The 20,339-nt window shown below is 40.2% G+C and overlaps 1 protein-coding gene across 2 annotated transcripts in view; it reads right to left on the reverse strand.

Moving 5' to 3' along the window:
* Positions 1-3,605: 3,605 nt before the first annotated feature.
* PKNOX1 (PBX/knotted 1 homeobox 1) overlaps positions 3,606-20,339 on the reverse strand; it is a 44,832-nt gene continuing 28,098 nt past the window's right edge. For both annotated transcript variants that reach the window (XM_050332115.1, XM_050332116.1), the window contains exons 6-12: positions 19,760-19,930; positions 18,277-18,376; positions 17,368-17,465; positions 15,156-15,284; positions 13,995-14,071; positions 12,236-12,408; positions 3,606-11,281 (exon numbers count right to left, since the gene is read on the reverse strand). In XM_050332115.1, the coding sequence (XP_050188072.1) occupies positions 11,070-11,281; positions 12,236-12,408; positions 13,995-14,071; positions 15,156-15,284; positions 17,368-17,465; positions 18,277-18,376; positions 19,760-19,930 (960 nt within the window). In that variant the 3' untranslated portion in view covers positions 3,606-11,069. The remainder of the gene's footprint in view (positions 11,282-12,235; positions 12,409-13,994; positions 14,072-15,155; positions 15,285-17,367; positions 17,466-18,276; positions 18,377-19,759; positions 19,931-20,339) is intronic.

Below are 20,339 nucleotides of genomic sequence, written 5' to 3' on the forward strand. Positions count from 1 at the left end.
CCACAGTTAGGTCACCCCAAAGACTTCTCTTCTCCAGGCTGAACAGTCCCCATTCTCTCAGCCTTTCCTCACAGGAGAGCTGCTCCATCCCTCTAAGAATGGGGATGGGAGTTTTACCCGATGATCCTTCCCCTCTGCTCTTCTCAATTTGGTGTAAAAATTTTAATATTTAGTAAGGTTAAAGCTCACTGCCACCTTCCAGACAGACACCGTGCCCACCAGCAGCACAAGAAATTCTTCCCATTACAGGTTTTTAATTAGGTGCTGTCTGGGTATTTACAAATAGCTGAAGGAATTCACATCCTCTATGTGTTTGCAAGGTGTGAGTGTTTGAGTCCCCGGGCTTTGCAAGCACAGTGATGGGTTTTGCAAGCATAGGGATTATCTGGAAGGAGTCATGAGGGATTTGGGAGACTCTCTGCCACCTGAGGAGGCTGGTGGGCTGCTGGGGTAGTTTATCATTTGTCACACATCTTATCTGTCACACTGCCTCCCTCCCTGGTGTGACTGATAAGCTTTGAGCAGGGGAGAATGACCCACAGATGGGGACAGCCCCTGAATAATATTGGTTTTGTGTGAATGCTCTTTATCCAAGCTCAGCACAGGAACAATGACAAGAGTTATTCTTCAAATATCTGTGCAGTAAAGTCCCCGCAGGCCCCTTTTTTAAGCTGCCCCTTGGAGGTGACGAAGAGTTTCTTTGCTCTGCCCTCACCTCTGATTTGAAGATACCTTCCATGTGGAGGCTCTGCCTGGAAGTCTCACAGGATCTCTGTCTGCATTTCATCACATTGGAAGAAGCATTATTTTACTTTTTCCTTCAACAGCACCAGCACAGAGACAAAAGAAAAGAAAAAAAAGCCCAAACCCTGTTCAAAGACACCAATCAGTTGCCAGAATTCATTAGTTTAAGTTTAATGTCTTGGGTTTTCAGCGTGCTTTACTCGAACGGGTGTTGTCCTGGATTCTCCGACACTGATCACCCGTGTGCTTGTCTACAGTTTGGGCACAGTGTTGCTGGAGTTATTTGTATTTTCCCCGGGTCAGATTTTCCCCAAGGCCTGGACAAGGGTGTGGTTTTTGTGTTTTCATTCACGTGGTCACTGTCACTTTGCATCAGAGCCAGGCACGTGTTTCCAGGTAGGCTGCAGATGTTCCTCAGGAGCAAAGCAACGTGCACCTCTAAACTAGCCCTGAAAATTAAGACAACAACTTCTAGGAGCTGAAATTTGCAGCTCCTAAAAAGAGCTCCTTTTACATGTAGTGAAATCAACATTTGGGGGGGTTGTTCGTGTTCTTCATTGTCCTGTTATTTTGTAAAATATCATTACTGATGCTTAGTTACTTGTGGAATCAACAGGGCCTTTCTTCATTGCATTAATCATAGAATCATTGATTTAAATAGAAACATTTTGTCCGTCAGCCATTTTTAACATGCCCTCTCAGTTCCTGCCTCACGAGGCTGTACAATAATAGGGTTAAATATTCACGAGTGAAAAAAAGCCCATCATTTTGGGCACAACTACACCCACTGCCAAGAAACTGAAGTATTTGCCCGAGTCCTTCCACCTTTCCTGACAACCTGCCAGGAGTGAATTCCTCCTGTGGAGTTCACCAAACAGCTTCAGCAACCCCAGGTGTTGGGGGGATGGTTCCCTGCCATTTTTTTCCTAGGCATTGTGCTCTTCAATTATCAGAAATCCTGATCCAGGTGATTTCTGATCAGGATGAGAACAAGGAGGCAGAGGTTTCCTTCCTCTGTGCAGGTGGGCAGGGGAGACCAAAAGAGTAGATTTGGCATTTTAAAACACATGTCCTCTGGGAACAGCAGAGATGACACTTTGGGTTATCTTGGTCAAAACTGCAGGACAGCAAGCAAGGGGCTGCAGAAGAAGAGGGATTTAGTGGCCAGGCATTCGAGGGCAAACTCAATGTATGCACATTTGATGCAGTGTGCATTCTGCTTCTGAAATTTAAAACAGAAATGTGTTTTTCTGATCAGTTAATTTCTTTAAATTGAAGGTTTGCATGATTTAATAGAGAGGGGTTATGCACATTTCCCCAGGATGTGCATATTTTGTGGTGCAGAGCACTAAAATACACAGTTCTATGACTAAAACCTTTTACTGGAGCAAAGACAAACATTATAAAAAAGCCTGTACATGAAAAAAAGTGACACACATTCATGTGGGGAAATAGCATACGTATTGTTTTAGGGTCAAAGTGATTTCTACAGGACAAGTGGAAAGGGTGCAGCAGGGAAGGTTCAGGTTGGACATCAGGAAAAATTTCTTCATGGAAAGGGTTGTTAAACATTGGAAGGGCCTTCCCAGGGAGGTGGTGGAGCCTCCATCACTGGAAGTGTTCAAGAAATGACTGGCACTGAGTGCCGTGGTTTGGTTGACAGGGTGGAGTTTGGTCAAAGGTTGGACTTTATGTCAGAAATCTCTTCCAACCTTAGTGATTCTGTGATTCTACTCCATGATTTAGCTTCAATGTGCATCTCAACTGTGCATCTAGCACTAAGGATGTCTCTTCTTTTAGTTATCATTCCGATACTGCATCCATAGCAGTATCCAATACTCAGTTCTGGAAGGCTGTTGGGCTTTTTCCAGCAGCTGGCTTTGAATCCTGGAATGACCTGCAGAGTCATTATTCAATGGCTATTCACAGTTCAGAAGCTCAAGAAACACAGAAAAAGTCCAGGGTATGTAATCAAGGATTAATTGTTGCCAGCTTGCAAATAAAAAAAAAAAAAGGAAAAAGGACAGGAATACAAAACCAGTTGTTTGAAAGCAGGATGGGGGATCTTAGAGGAAAATCATTATTTCTGAAGTTGCTGGAAGTGTCCCTGTGCGTGCAAGTGAGTCAGGAACATTGTTTTCCCCCAGCATCTGAAAAGCTAAGAAGGCAACAGAGGCATTACTTGAAATGCCAAATCAGTTCCTCAAAATCTCTGGAATTTTGTAATTCTGAGTTTCATTTGATGATGCTTCTTAAAATTTTCAAGAGCTTTCAGGTCTCGGTCCAGCTACAGTACTGAGTTAAGAAACTTAATCAGAATCAGCTGTGCAAAAAAACCCCCCTTTGTGTATTAAAAAAAATAACCCTTTTGTTCCAATATAAAAATAGAGTGAGACACCAGCAATAGAAATATTCTCTCTCCTTCCTGGCCTTAATATGGATCTTGCCCATGGAACCATACATATTCCTAAGTATCTTAGAGAAATCAGTAGCTGCACAGTAATTGAATTTGTAATTTCTTGTAACTGCACGTATAAATACGTTCCCTCGTCTTCTCTGTGTGCCAGCCTCTGCTGAAAGCAAGTGGCCTAAATCTTAAAGACCAAACAGGGTCATAAACTGAGCTACTCAGAAATGTGAGGCAACACAATCTGATGAGTGTTAAGAAATTCAGGGAAGTGTCCACAGTTTGCAGCTCACAGTGAAGGGCTGCAGGGGAAAGAGGATGCACACACACAGAGCAAAAGTGACATGTAAGTCAACCACTAGCTCCTTAGGTATTCTCTGCATGCTTTTTCATGGCCCTTTTTTTTTTTTTTTTTTAAATCTAAATTAAAGAATTCTTGGGTCTTAACGAAGAATTATCTAAATTAACTTTTATTACCACATTCACATTTAGCATATATGCATCAGCTTATAGTCAGGATTCAGGGATCAACTCAACAGAACGTGTGCCAGGAATGATGGTCGGGAGCAGGTCCAAGGGCCTCAGCCCCTGACTTGTGCTGGTAGTGACACCAAAGTCCAAAGACCAACAGAGAAGGTAAATACCCACAGATTTTTTCCCTGATTACTTCATAAGCCCTGGGTCACACCTTAGTTGCATCAGGAAGACAAACCAAACCTGACTTGCAAAGGTCACGTTGCTTCCAGGTTTTAGGAGGGTGTCCAAATTGGTGACTTGTCATTTTGTGTTTTAAATACACCACAGACTTAAACCCACATACCTCACACACTCTGAACTTGCATGAATTTATATATGGACTTTAAATAAATAACACAGTACCTAATATGTGTCCCAGCCTTATTGTGGCTTTTTTTTTGCAGAATCCTCATTTTACACTGCGTGTGGAGTTTGTTTTCCCTTGTTTTAGACTTGAGGATATTGCTCTGGTTTTTTACAAAGAGGCTTATTTAGAAACAGCAAACCAGCTCACCACTTCCTTAGAATTAAAGCTTTTGATTCCTTTAATGGCTTACTGAAGAGGGCATTCAGCTTTCAGGGGAATTTGAAGTCGACTAAAAATACACTGTATGGGGCATAATTTAGGTGATACAAATGTACAACCAGAGAATGGTTTGGGTTGGAAGGGACTTTAAAGATTATCCAATTCCACCTTCCACTATCCCAGGTTGCTCCAAGCCCCGTCCAACCTGGCCTTGGACACTTCCAGGGATGGGGCAGCCACAGCTTCTCTGGGCAACCTGGTGCCAGGGCCTCACCAGCCTCACAGTAAAGAATTTCCTTGTAATATCTAATCTAAACCTCCTCTCTTTCAGTTTGATGCCATTCCCACTTGTTCTTTAGAGGTGTGGGTTTTTCTTACTTTTGGTTTTTTTTTTTGGTTGGTTGTTTTGTTAGGTTGGTTGTTTATTCATTTCAGATTAAGGAAAAAATTGCTCCCTGGCAGCAGTGGAGTTAAAATTATTTCCAATGATATCACCAGGAGTTACTGGCACTAACTCTCAGACACACTTCTTAAGGTCAAAGAAATGATCAAATATTCCTGTGTCTATAACACACACTACTCAGCTATTCACAGATTAACCCTTTGAAAACAAAAATGATCCAAAATTCTTGGGGAAATACGTTCCGGAGTAAGAAAACAGCTGTAAAAAGATCATTTTTTTCCCCTAAGAAAATGGTCAATTATGCTTCTATTAGAACTGCATGTTCCCCAGGGTAAAAGGAGCTCTGTCACACAGATTGCTAAGCCAGGCAGGGCACCTGGGGGCTGTACCAGCTGTGGCCAGTGCAGTCACACACAGCCCCTTCTCCGGGTGTGCCGGGCTCTGGGCTTGTTCCCTTTGGGAGGCACACGTGGATCTCACCATGCCAGATGCTGGGGAAGAGAGAGTGTAGGAATAACCAATGCTCCTGGGCTAAGCAGAATAAATCTTCTCTTCAGATCACCCATGTTTGACTTGGTCTTTGCAGAGCGAGACTCACACGTTGGGTGAAATGAGTCGGAGATTCTTGCTGGAGAAGAATCACGGCCTCCTAATAAAGAGGCAGCTCCTTTCCTGAGGATTTCTGATTTAGGAGAACATGGCAATTTCAGAAATGCACTGCAATCTGTCTGAATGAGTTAACACATGGGACTGGCAGAGAGGAGATCTTTTCAAATAAGTCACTACCATTTGTGCTTGGAACCATTACTGGAAGTTTGCTCTCCATGCCATTTTAATTAATAATTTTGAAACAACAACAAAGAAAAAAAAAAACACCCAAAGTCACACACATTATGGACTATTTACCTGCTAATTCTTTCTTTCATTGAAGCTGCTCCTGCATTACAAAAGCATAATAAAAATCCCCATACTGGTAAGAACTAGTAAACATTTTTCTTCAATTGCATAAACAAGAAACCCCAAACAAATACAAAGGACTTTCCCTGGCCAGGAACTGGTTAAATAGTTTAAAACTACGCTCCAGGTTTCTTGAAAACATATTTGTCTTTCAGCCAAACAACACTGTTAAAAGTCATGTAAATGCTTTGCTTTAAAAATGTGCTTTTTTTCTGTTCACAGAGAACAGCAGTGTAAAAATAAATCATCCATGAGGCATATTCTCATTTTTAATTTTATCCCTTGATAGATCAGCTGCTTCAAAAATCCCTTTAACAACCAAGGACAGAAAAGTTACAGGGTTCACATTTTAAAGATTGTCGATTGTACAGACCCAGTGCTGCCAAACCCACGCAGAGATTTATGGGCCACTTCCGTCACGACCTGAACACACTGGATTCTATTAACTTGAACTATGTCATTTTACAGGAGCCTACAAGGTTGGAAAGGCATTTCACTGCCTTCTCACACCTTGCTTTTCTCTGGCAAAACCAGCTGTGACCGCTCAGCAGGCCCTAAAGATCTAAGTCACGGAAAAGGAGCAGGTTTTGTATTTCCAGGTGACAAGAATGAACAGATAACCTGATTTGGGCAATCACTTAAAAGCACCTTAGTGGCGATTTCACTGTGCTTTACACACTGGACGATCAGGTTACTTTAGGCCTCGAAAATTAAACCTTTTTGAGGGTGTTTGGCATGCCAAGGGCAGGGGGTAAGGGGGGGGGGGAAGGAATCCACACTGAGCTTGGCAAAATGAACCTGTTTACTCCTCAGCTGCACTGAAGAGTGAAGAGCAAAGTGCCCCCAGCACAAGGCTGATGATTTGATCGTTTGCACACCACAATTAAACGTGCATGTTCATGGATATGCTGTTTTCAGGAGGTGGTGAGAGTCTGGATTTATTATTAGGAAACCAAAAACATTTCACTTAATTGTTTAACATGCGAGATTTCCATGAGGGAAGGAAGGGTAGTTACATTTCCAACAGGATTTCAAAACTACACTTTGCCTTTTCAACTCTTAAGCTGAACATAAGGCTGAAAGGTTGAAAAGACTAATCAAAGTAACAGAAGTCAGAAAGACAACAACAATACAGCACCTAAAAATGGGTAATTCACACATTTTTGACATTTGTGTCTTGCATAGACCAATACTTATTATTTTTTTTTCTCCCAAGACGACTCAGCTTCAGAAAATAAATGTTAAATCATCTTTAATTACAATTAAATGCATGGGTTCCAATTTTTCAAAATACCAGGGTGTTCTGCATTTTTGTTTAAGTGCAAATACCATCCCCCTTGGAAAGGCTTTGTTTCATCCTGTGGGCTGTCAAGTTCATAGAAGTCAGGAAGATGAACTTCCAATTCTTCCTGACCCAAAATCCATGTTATTCATGCATTAAGTCGTTGTGGCTTCACTCCACTAGAATATCCATAAACCTGAAGCTACTCTGGAAGCACAGGAACTGGGAACTCCAGTTCCTCACTGTGGGTCTGGCTTCTGGCTGTATTTTGAATACCAGAACAATTATGTGGTGCACACCAGGCCAACGTGAGTCCCTGCCCTTCCAAGCCCTTCGTCCATACCCTGGTTTCCACTGGAAGAACACCCAGGTACACAAGCAAAATAAAGCTGGAGGGCTCTCCAAAAAGTTCTTAACAGAGATCAGGTACCAGAACAAGGAACCAATTCTCTGGCACATAAATGCAGCCTGATGTGGATCCTTATGGAGTTTCCCTGAGGTCAGCAGGACTCCACTTTGACACAATATCCAGACATAGGAAAAACCCACTGCAGAGCCAGAGTTGATTCTAAATATTTTCCAACACGATTATTTCTTTGTAACAGTCATTTAGAAATATATCCTGATTGTTTTGGAATTGGTTTACTAAACTGCAAGGCTTCCAAAGTTAAAAAGTGACAGGAAATTGCCTTGCATGTTACAGGAATCTTGAAAAAACTGGACTGAGAACTCTGGTTTGGGTTAGAAAATAAGAATTACAAGTTTCAATAGTCATAACTGCAGAAGAATCACATTGATTAAAAAAAAAATTAGTTCTATTGCATATGAATGACTTTACTTGGGGGCAAGGGGGGCAATTACACATGGGTTTAAAGTTAGGTCCCCTATAAAGACTTTTTAACTCATGTAAACATGTACCTTTCCTGAATGGTGAAACTTCGCTGAAACCAGCAATCTTTCTTACACAGGAAAAACGAAGGACACTACTTTTTCTTTTTTAAAATCATGAGAAGAACAAGCACCCCTGTGCAGTTCACACCCACTACAGAATTCTCACTGAACTAAAAGAAAAGGTTTGAGTTTCATATGTTAAGCAATACCTTTGATTATACTGGTAAAGCCTTTCCAGTTTCAGGAATTCACATCCCTATATTTTTATGTTTTTGATTTTACAGTGAAACTATTCCACGTTCCCCTTTCACAGTAAACTCTGTACAGTTCAGTCTCTGGGTACTGATAAAGTAGCTGAAGACAAGGTTGCAAATTTTTCAGAAGAATAAAACTTCTGCTGCATGGAGGGCGGAGGGAATAAAAAACGTAAAAAAAAAAAGCTAACTAGATAATGGCTTCTCTCTGAAAAATAAACTTTCAGAAGTTTGCAAACCCTGAGGCCTGGCTGTTTCCAATTGAGTTCCACATGGCACATAACATATTCCTGAAGCCTCTTCCAGTTGGCTGTATAGACATTAAATTGCTTTAATGCCTTCTCTCTTTTTAGGATCTCAGTCCTCATAGTTTCGAGGTGTGGGCAAATGCTCATTGCCACGTGATCTCCAAAGCATGGAAGTTTTGCCCACTTTGGTTTGCCCTTCCCTTCCCTGCTGGCTGTTGGCTACCCCCGGGATCAGCTGGATGAGCTGCTCCCATGCCCACCTGGAAGCAGGATGGGGAAAGTCTGAGGCAGCAACAGCTGGTCAGGGAAGGAAAGGAGATGGTGAAAAACAGCCTGGTGCTCCAGCACAGCCTGATTTGGAAAAGCAGGTGTTTGTCCACGAGCCTGTACTCAGTGAAAAGCAGATTATTCCTCTGCCTGCAAGTACAAGGATTAAAGGTCTATTCAACATGAACAAGAGTGGCTGTATAAAAACCCCAAACCAACCAACAAACATGATCTGCTGTATAATGGAAACTGTGGGGGTGATGAAGCGCTTTTGGAGTTAAACCAAAAACAATTAAAACCACAGAATCTGGCTCTCTGTTCCAGTAATCTCAGTTATCTTTTGCAGGGGCAGTAGGTTGAATGTTTCCAAAGGAGCAGGATTCATACATGGTTTCTGTCCTTTAAAATGTTTTGGGGTCAAACTGGATTTGACGACAGCCTTTGAAATAGTTATGCTATGTCGACACCTTCCTAATTAAACCTTTCATTATTCATTTACCCTGCTGTTTAACAAACATGGCACATTGGTGGCAAAGCAGAGAAGTCAGAAGAAAACAAGTTCTTTAGGAATTACCACTCCAGTGGAGCAGATGGCTACAGCACTTGAACTAAGGACAGATCCTCAGCCAGGAATAAGTGAGTGCCACAGCAGAAACATCACCTGTGTTGAGTAAAACCAACACCAATTTTTTTTTTGCTTTTAAACAGCTACTAGCCACTGAAAACCAGTATTATTTTCCACGTGCACGTGGCAATGCTACTGACATTTCTTCCATAAGTTTTTCTCCACACCAACTCACACCTGCTTTGGAATCTGCAGTGACCACCTTCCAACCATTCAAGCACGTCCAAGAGCAGGTGTGTTAATCCTACCGAAATCAACGGGACCGAAGCACACACGCCTGAGTGTCCTGTGAAGCACAAATTAGGTATTCAATTAAATATTTGCATCTGTCCAAGGGCTTTGTTCAAATACAATGTCTAAAAGCTAACATCCTTTTTTTTTTTTTCCCCCTGTCACATCAGAAACGCAACTAGATCTGCTCTAAACCAGAAGGAAGTTCTGATCTAACCCAACACTGTGACAAACAGGATTAAAAAGGGGATGTTGATCACACCATGAGGCTCCCGGAGTCTGTTATTTGTACTTGACAAAGGGAAATACAAAAGTTCCGAAAGTTCATGGATAGACAGACACAGACTTCAAACTTTGGGAAAATAAAAGAAATGAACTGTTTCCACAAAAAAAAAAAACCAAACAAACAACCGAAAACCAAAAAAACCAGCTGTTTTCACAACAGTTCTTCGTTTTTAAATGACACACAAGGATTTTCTACTCTAATAAAGCCTGCTGTATATTCTGGTAGTAAACCTCAGATTTGAAGAAACTTTTATATAAATCCATAAGTTATATTTCTTTTCGTATTAGGGGAAAATATTTCAAATGCAATAAAATAGCACAATTCATGACTGTATAGTAGGCAGCTTTTCATTTTTTTTTTTTTCAGATTCAGTTGTACAAACTATAAACTGTTAAGTTCCTCTAGCAACTGGAAAAGTTGTGGGTATTTGAATTTACTTACCTGAATAGTCATTTAGCAAATATTTTCAGATACAAGTCTAGATACAGAGTTATGTAATTTGAATATTAGTTTACACATAATATAAATCAATGTTTGACAATATCAAAATCCCATCAAACAGTGGGCCCTTCTTATGCTATTATCAAATATAGTATATCACCGTGGGATAGCTGAGAATCATAGAATGCTACTGTAGGCTTGTTTATTAAATTGGGTCAGTTTTCAGACCTTCCAAATAGGAATACTAAACATTTATTTTTCCCCTCTGGAAATTTTTTTTTTTCTCCTCCTCCTGCTTAATACAGTCGTCATCCCAATTTCTAGTGAATTTATAAAAATATTTTTTTTTTTTATCCAATAACCCCAGCAAGGTAAAAATAGGAGTTTTTATAGCAAATGATAAACAGGCTCACGGACTATGAGAGAAACTAAACTTATTTAAATTGCCATACATTCTCTACTGAATCACACATCAACAGTTCCTTTTTATGTGTGTTGCTGTCCACCTCAGACTAGCAGTTTTTAAGGTGCAGAAGCATCTTTCAAATATATGCATCTAACTTAATAATCAAGTTTCACACACTAGTGTCACATGCTTTAAATTTACATCACCTGCCCATCCAAAGCTGTGTTAAATAACAGCACTAATTGAAACTGCATAATTCATCAGAAACTGCAGCACTTCCAATTCATAGAACAAAGGGGTGCTTACGTGGTTCTTTATATTACTAGAAATAATTTTCTGAAATAAGAAAAAGGAAAAAAGAAAAGGGAAAAAAAAAACCAACCACATTTGAAAGAAGTTGCTGCACCTGCAAAAACACTCTTTAAGCTTACTATGAAATACAAAAAAGTGCACCCTTCTATATCTACATATAAAACATATTAGAAATAAAACTTGTGTAAAATGTTTGCTGTGCAAACTATAAAAAGTCAGTCAGTCAGTCCATTTTTTTTTCTTCCTAAGTGTTTTGTCACACTCTCTCGCTTCCTACTGCAGAGAATCGCTGTTATCCAAGACCAGCCCGCTGATGTTTGTTGTTGAGAGGTCTCCTCCATCGTCTTCCCCGCTGTCTACAGACTCATCCTCGCTCTGCCCTGCCATCATGACTTGCTGAACAGCCAAAGTAGCACCATCAGATGACAAAGACTGGAGGCTGTCTACATTCATGTTGACTGGAGCTGTAATGGTGACAACGGCGCCTGCAGGAGCACAACCACAGTAACTCAGCATCTTTCTTGCCTTCCAATTTTAAGTAATACATATTTATTTTTTACAACAGGGATTTTTTTTTTCCAATCAACAGGAAGAAAACCTAAGAAACTAGATTAAAAGAAAAGCCAGATAGGTCGTCAAACACTCAAGTACCAGGAAATGCCAGGATTAAGTTGGTCAGGAATCTTAAACTTAGCTGTGTTACAGACACCCACTGCAGCAATTCTCCAATCCAGTTATCACAAGACCATTTCTGCAAAGTATTCCTGCTTAATTCATTGCAGAAAAATGGGAGTGTTCATAGAGATTAAAGGTGATTCAAATGGACAAAGCTGTTGTCAGGTCCAGCACAGGCTGAGGGAAAAGTTGCTGCAAACTGAAAAGGAACAAATGACCAGGCAGCAGGACAGAAAGGGTGATCCTGAGATTAAAGCTGTTATTTATCTTCTGAAATTAGGCATTTTTGTTTGATCTGGTGCTGAGGAAGTTACTTCAGTCAGAGCCTTTGGAGACTCTATTACATCTCTCTGCCTCTCATTGTTCACCTCAAAACACATGAGGCAGATGCAGAATGGCAGACGCTCAGCAACGACACTGAAGCTGCAGCCCCGTAGTGCTCATCAAAGAGAACACTCCTGACGTGCACACACGTTCTGAGAGGCCTTAGCTGTACATCAGAGCTGTACATCTCGCTTTTGTTCTGCTGCTTCATAACTTTTGAGACAAAAACAACAGTCGCTCAGCACAAAATCCAGTAAAATATTCCTCTGAAAACACAGACAATAAAGAGAAAAAAAATCACACGCTTCTGTTGTGTTTTCCCAGATTAAAACCACGTTTATACTGAGACATGAAGAGGTTCCCCTCCCCCCAAAAGGCACCAATCCCTTCATTTCCCTGTTACAAAGGAATTAACTTGACTATCCATGGTCCCTCCTTACCGTCGGACATCGTGAGTTCGCTGGATTGCTGCTGAGCAACTCCTGAGGCGATGGAGTCAGGCCAGAACCTCTGGACCGGCCGGTTCTGAGCTGTTTTCTTCTTCGTTTTGGGAGTTTCGGAACAACTGGAATCCAGCATGGGCTGAAGAATTCGCCTTCTAGCATTGATAAACCTGAACACAATCGAGGACAAGGAGAATTTGTGACCAGCTGGCTGTGAATTCTCTCTCACATGCACAAAGCATGCAGTGGAAAGGAAAAAAATCAGGAATATAAAATCTTCTCCCCATCAGCTGGGCTTCACTTTTTTTTTTTTTTTAAAGCTTTTTTTCTGCTCTCAGAATACCCATATCCTTTGATTTTGGCAAACTAGCTAAGAAAGTGCTTCTATCATTTTGCAGCTCACAGCATTTCCCCCCCCCCAACTCAGAAGGAAAAATCCTCCAGACAGCACAACAGATGTACACTTCAGGATCTTATTAAAAACTAAGCACCAGAAAACTTGCTGACAAGCACAGCTCAGAAAGCTGATACTCTTCTCATTAGGGTCCACCTAAAATCTAGCCCCTGCCTAACCTAGTTTGTTTGGCCTGGTTTCATTTACTTCCTTGAGCTTCCGCATTACTTTTTTTATAGGCTCCCTGGCTTTCCAAGGGCTGGCTTCTGATCCAAGAGACAACAGCAAACACATTTTTCGGATCTTTCCCAATTCCTTTTCGTTCCCTGGTTTTCCCTTGTTTACTTTAGCATGTTAATTGCTGCCCTTCCCCTTCCTGCTAGTGAACAAGAAAACACTTAAAACCACATCTCATTAGCTACCAGCAATTAACTGAATCAACTTCGATGCAGGGAGCTGTGCCAAGGAGCTGGGACTGAGGATATCATCCCTGAATCTGACAAAACACAGCCAGGACACACACCTTTGCCTGCAATGGAAGGAGGTTGGTTGCAGCTGGCAGGTCCATGTGGTGTAATAAAATGCTCTTCACAGACAGCAGTCGGATCCCAGGCCACAGAGCTCCGTGACTACATGTCCCACAGGCAGAGTTACACTGTTCCACTTTTGGAACCTGTGTTCTGTCACTATCTTAAGTATTTCCCCACTGGACCCCTCTGCAGCCACTCAGCCAGCGTTCTCTTTGAAACCTGAGGAAGATCCCTGTTGGACTTTGCTGCAGTAATTTTAGGAACTGAACCCACAGGCCGAATAGGTGCGTGTTGGCACTTTCCCTCCTCTCTTCTGGGGGGGCAGGTGTCTTATCTTACACCTCCAGTGAAGATAAAACAGGCTAAAACATGCTGAACCACGAACCAGTGCAGCTGAGGTGCTGCCACTCTCCAGACATCACTGCTCAAAAGAGCATCCTTTGATGCAAGGCCAGAATCAATATCTGTTGACAGTAACTTTGCAACCTTTTCAGAGCTTCAGGTCACTGAACACCTTTCATCTTCCATTTCTTTACTTGCAGAAGAGAAAGGAGAGCCCTTCCATCTCTCTCAGCAATAGAACAGAACATAATTCCTTAGTGTTGCAATGTTTTCTGGGGTTCTTATATAATTTAAGTGGCATGAGTATTATTATACCTTATAAAAATGACACATTTGTGTATCAGTGCACAACTCTTGTATTTCCACACACGTTTTGTAGCATATGTAGGACAGCCAGTTCAGTTCCAGATATCCAGCTTACACTCTTGACTAATTCTATGTTGTAAGCACGTGGAGACAATGACATATTAAATAAGGGTTTCACTCTTACCAGTTGTTAACCTGGAGTAGTGTCAGATTTGTTTGTGCTGCAATCTGCTTCTTCTCATCCTCTGTTGGGTACGGATGCTAAAGAGGCCAAAAAAGCAAACAAACAAAAAAAAAAGGCATAAGCTTGTTTCATCTCCTCATCAAAAATAAGGACTCCTTTATTACTACTGATTAAAGCTGCTCCTCATCAAAAATAAGAATTCCCTTATTACAACAGATTAAAGCTGCTGGATTAAGACCATCTGACTCATTAAAACACGGACTTCAGAAACCTCACAAACTTTTATAGATGTAAATAATTTAACAAGGGGCGCTTTACTACACGAAACTGATTTTATCCTTGAAAGTGTCTATGACACCATTAATCTACTGATGAGTAATCCAGAAGAAAAAGCTTCTCATGGCCGGCAGTCTTTACTAAGCAGCGTGATCCCAGGGCAACACAGCATGTGATAACATCTGATTAGTTATGCTGTCTAAAGGCAATGTCATATGAGAGCACTGACAAGCACTTTCCAGTTAAATAAAGCTGCTCTGAACTAAACAGATGAAGTCAGTGTATGTAACACGAGAGGCGCACACGCAGTTTCCCTGTATCAGTTTTCTGCTGTGAAATAGCTGTAAAATACAAAATATCCATCAACTAAACATTGTAATGTAACTTGAGGCCCATTTATCCTTTCCAGGTAAGCATTTACGAAAAAGGAAAGAGGTTCTGTTGAAAGCACAAGTAGATAGTAACACACTTGGTACACATTAGGACTGCTGGAAAGGAGATAAAGCCAGAAAATTTGAAATTTTCCTCTACCAAAAATATGCCCAAAACACCACAAAACACAGATGGAATTATTTTTCCTTGTGCCATGAATCAGGGTGTGGAGAGCGTTCTCAGCACAGTGAAATGAAGAAAGCTTCCCTTTAACGATGCTTACTGAGACCATGAAGTACTAATGTAACATCCTTATTAAAATATATTAAAATAATAATAAAATCAACTGACATTAGACTGTGGAACTACTCCAGATGACTTCAGGGAAAACTGAACCGAGATTACACGAAGGACAAGAGAATAAATTCACCTTCTTTATGAAGCAAAGTTGTGAGAGACCACATAAAAGAGTTACATAAAAAACTGTGTCTCCTGACCATGCTCAGTCCTTACCCCTATGTGCTGAAAAAGCCAAGATCTCATCACATTTGTAGCGTGCTTGGGAAGAACTCCTCTTTTATTTTTTGATGAGCCATCATCTTGATGCAAGATGCCTAGATCTTGGTTTAATTGCAACTGAAGCTGCACATACAAATTTAGAAGAAATAAGGCAGTTAGCACAGTAATTAATAGTTCTGTGTCAATGAATGAGCAACTCATTTATTGAACAAAAAGAAATTAGGCTTGCATATTTTGAACAAACTCACTGTGTGCAAATATAAACAACTATGGAAGCTGTAAAATGCTACTGATTTGAGACTTAAACAAAGGGTAAAGTAAAATTAATTATTATGCTAGAGTTGCAAACAATGATGACAAAGGTCCTGTTAAAAAAATGCGTCTAGATTCTCCAAGAGCAAGAAGATCTATATGCTAGAACTTTACAACACACTTACTACTTCCTAAGTATTTCTTTCTCTTTGTTTTTCACTTTCTATGGATACAGCAAATAATTTGCACATTGGTTATCTGAACATTTAGGAATACATTCTCAAATGCTTACACAGAGATAAGGAGAAACAGCTTAAAAATATCATATAAGATTCTAATTCAGGCAATTATAACTGAAATAGTTCTAAATCAGGTTTTACAGACAAACTGGAGCAATTTCTTAAGCCAACCATTATGTCTGTGCCCTGTATGAAATCAGTTTTAAACAAGGTTTAAGCTATCAAATTATAAGAAATACATATTGGGAGCACACTTTTATCTCCAAAATAATGCTTTACGTTCCAAATAATCTGCTTGTCTATGAAGGCTTTATAATGATCTTTCAACAGCTCTCCACCAGCAGTTTTCCTTACCCCCACAGCATTGTGAAACACTCAAAAAGAAGAAACTGAAAAAGGATTTTTTTTATGGAATCCAGGTCCAAACCTACACACAGGTGGGACTGGAGATTCCTACTAACACCAAGAGTAGCCACAGATGCGTATAGAAGGTCAAGTCCTTTTTTTTTGTTTGTTTATAGACTATAGGCATTATTTTCCACTCAGTATTTATTTCTTTTTGCCGTAAGAGGTATAAAAAACATTTTTCTTCAAAAACACTTCAGTATAGGAGAGTAATTTTACACATTTGTTTCTGCAAGGTGCCTGAAGCCAGAACTGTATGTGTTCTAGGCAAGTACATATATGCTCCTGCCAAATAAAAGAACATTCTGTGCATGCTTTTTCTGGTTGAAAAGTCAAAATAAGGAAGAAAAGAAGCCAGTGAGTCAGTGATTACCAACAGATTCTGTGGAGATGGTAGCTCCTCATTCACATTTTTAATTGACTCCAGATTCCTGGAAGATTTGATTTACCACTTCCAGCTCCAAGAGAAAGCTAGCAAGGTTTTCTGCAGCTAAAGATGGTCTAGCCTTCATGTTTCCTTTTCCTTGGTTGTTCCTTTGAACTCTCCAGATCCAGCTCTCAGGAGCCTCCCCCAGAAGAGTGCTGGCCCTTATCTTATAGGGTATGACACAGTGAGCCAAATGGGAGGATCTCCCATAGCCTCAACTGAGTATCTTGAAGGTTTTACATCAAAAAATGCTTCCCAAAATAGACAAACTCTGAAGTACATACAGTTCCACAGTAGTAGTGGTTGCCATCACAAGAAAAAAAGTCAGATTTTTCAAAACAGCAGTGTGGCACCATAATGCAATCCAGTAAATCCATCCAGCCATAAACCTCATTCAACAATTAAAAAGTTATACAAATTGAAGATATGTCTAATTCAAAGGGTTTTTTGTTTTAGAGGGTTGTGTTTTGGGTTTTTTCTTGGGAAGGAGGTTAGGAGTTTTTTCTTGGGAAGGAGGTTAGGAGTGGTTTTTTTTTGGTTTGTTTTTGTTTTGGGGGTGTTTTTTGTTTATTTTTTTGTTTGTTTGTTTTCCTTTTTTATTCTTATTTCCATGTACCTATACTCTTCTGCCATCATCAAAAAAGACATTTAACAGGTAGGAACTACGATGTGGCAAGGCAGCTCTGTCTGGGATCTGCAGATTATGCCACGTTATACAACCTGGAACTCCTACAGCAGTGCTTGCACTAATTTTACACGAGTTACTACGTGTGAGTACACAGAGCTCGTTCTGACAGTCTGCCAAATTTAAACCCAACCCCTTAAAACCGCCGAGATTTACCTGAACCCAGAATAACTACTCTGGGAAGCCCACGAAACAAACCTGAGAGTTCTGGATCCGAATAGTCCCAGGTGACAGCGCCTGTGTCACCACCTGGCCTTGTGGAGTGACCACCGTGACTGGCTGATACACTGTCCCCCCTTAAGGCAAAACAGCAGCACAGATTGCAGGTGAGTGACAGCCCTTCAAGCATTATTCTCTTTAAACACATAAAGACATCAGCACTGCAGGCAACACAAGAGTTTTGATAATATATTTACTAATTTTTTTGCTAGTAAGCACGCAAGATGTGCTCTTTGCTACACTGAAACTTTCTCCCATCCACAGAAGACTGTACGAAATTTTATTATATTTCCCTGCATTTTAGGCATCCCAAATCTGTTTTCAAGCGAAAATGCCACGATTATCAGGCTATAAAAAAAGTTAATTGTTTTAAGTCTTCAGAAAGGGTCTCAACACCAAAACCACACCTACGTGAGTGCAGTGGTTAGGGCAGGCAGCTGGGTTTGTTTTCAAACCCTGCTTAGAAGGAAGATAAAATGTTTCAGTTAAAATCTAATTTCTACAATAGCAGGACAACCAGGACACAGACTTGTAGGTGTGGTTCCCAACTCCAGGGAGCATGAGGCAGCCAACAAGTGCAATGTTTTTAGGTAATGCCTGTTTTTTGTCGAATAGAATTCTTTTTAAAGGGGAAAAAGGTCTCTAAAATCTCTTTGTAGTGTTGTACAGGAAGATCTCAATATTATATACATTTAACTGTCACTCACATAGTCATACTTGGTATACAAAAAATTAAAACCTTCATAAAACAGTAAAGCACCTGATTGTATTATAACAACTTTTCAGGTATTAGAACACATTTTTTAAAGTCTTTGTGTATTTTTTGTAACAACTACTAAAGAAACCAACATGAAAAGCAAGGTGCCAGTTGTTTTTACTTTGTCATACCTGCTACTGTTGCCATAGTTACATTTCCCTGCTGCAATGCTGATGCTGGCACCATAATCCCTTGGGGACTGAGTGTGCCTGCAATGGCACTTGGAATTTGCTAGGAAAAAATAAAGCAGTTAGTTGCTTGGATTTTTTAAAAACTTTTTTTTTGTTTGTTTGTAAGGAGATAAACCATGTTTGTGTATTTTTGTATTTTGTATTATGCATTTTTGGTTCTAAAACACATTTGGAACTTAATCACAGGACTACCTTCAAAGGGAGACTTCATTAGAGGTTCATCATTAGCTACATTAACTTCCTCATTATCACCAACCATTACCTTTGAAAACCCTCATGAAAGCAACTGTTAGATGTAAAACTGCCTTTAGAAATTCTAGTTCTAGGTATATAAATAGCAAGAGAAACAGTTTCCAAAAAGCACAAGGGAAAAAGGACAGATGAAATGACCCTTGATGCTCTGATTACAAGCATCAAAGCTTTAGAATTTTAGTTATTACCTTAATTCCATCAATTTCAAAGTTATTAAGTATTCAAGATGCCCAGTATGTTTTATTCTGCTCAGTATAGTTCTTATTCAACCCTGACCAGGCAAACTCTTACACATTCCTTAATATGTATGAATAATTTCTTTCCATAGCAAATGTAAAACGTAGGGGATGTACAAAAACACCTTTAAAAGGTTTTTTTTTTGTCTGATTTTAGAATCTCCTTTCCACACTGAAACCTAAGTAAGGAGTCCAGAAGGTGGAGTTTAAAAGTCACTGAGGCTTTTTTGAATACAGAGCATCAGACATGTGAGTAATTCAGAGAAGGGCCATCCTTCAAGGCTCATTATCTTGTAGGTGCTTGGGTGTCAGGGCTCACTTTGCAGCATTTAACAGCAAAAATGTCAACCATAACGTACAAACTGTTGTTAATTGTTACCAATTTACTACAAAAAATGCAACTGGTTGTTGGCCTTTCCATAATTACACATTTACCTGAGGTAACATGCAATGACAGACATATCAAATATTGCAACTACAATCCATCAGACATTGTCTATTTGTTCCAGACTGTGTATAAAGTGTATCAGTCACCTCAGTATTTCAATGAAGCAAATTAGACTGAGGAGACCTTCTTAATACGGACATTTTTTTCTTCTCCTTTGTTTACTCTGTTTCCTACCCTCCTTCCAACAAAACAGCAAATCCAGGCTATTCTGAGTGTTTACACTTGCTGAACTGGGGGAAAATCATAAAAGCAAGACAGACAATAAAAAACTGAGCCCATGTTCTGGCATATTTAAACAAATTTGTCCATCAAGCAGTGCACACACACAAAAAAATAATAAAATAGCTCTTCCTACTCTTAGTAACTGATTTGAGAAAGTAAAGGAAATTGCAGAAACTCTGTTAGCAAACTAATAGCAAGAGAAGTGCATCTCTAAGTTCCTAAGGAAATCTAAGCAAAAACACACTCAGATGTATTTGGAACATACCTGAGATTGCACAGGTGAATAAGGACTGCCAGGCTCTCCACTTAATAGAGTTTCACTGTTCATTTTTGTCTTCAGGCAGGCAATGTAGCGACTACAGAAATCCTTGCAGAGCTCATTAACCTTTTCTAGCTCGAGCAGATGGATACGAAGAACTTGGATTGCTTTTACCATCTAAGGGAGAGGAATCGGGGGGAAAAAATGTTCAAAACCAAAATAACTGTTAAGTCAAAAAAATATTTGATGCGAGATGTAAGCAAAACGCTACTTTCCAGTACCAGAGATCACCCAATTAAAGCAGAATTACTAATTGCTAAGGCCTGAAAGGTGAAAGGAACATAAGCCAGCTACCACACAGGGGGAGCAGAGCAGGCCAGCAACGTGATCTTTGTCACATGTGGCACATTAGGAAGACAGAGCACAGTGAAGGTGTCACAGGGCACGGGATGATCTTTAACCCCATCGAACAACTCTGTGCCACAAACCACGCAAGACTGAAAGTGAAGGAAAGTAATCCCACCCACACGTGTTATTTGGAAAGCGAGGCTGGGACAGGCTTGGCCACCAGCAGTTGTCCTGAGCT

The sequence above is a fragment of the Myiozetetes cayanensis genome, unplaced genomic scaffold (genome assembly GCF_022539395.1).
Source record: "Myiozetetes cayanensis isolate MyiCay16 unplaced genomic scaffold, myiCay2020 scf5-8, whole genome shotgun sequence".
Lineage (NCBI taxonomy): Eukaryota > Metazoa > Chordata > Aves > Passeriformes > Tyrannidae > Myiozetetes > Myiozetetes cayanensis.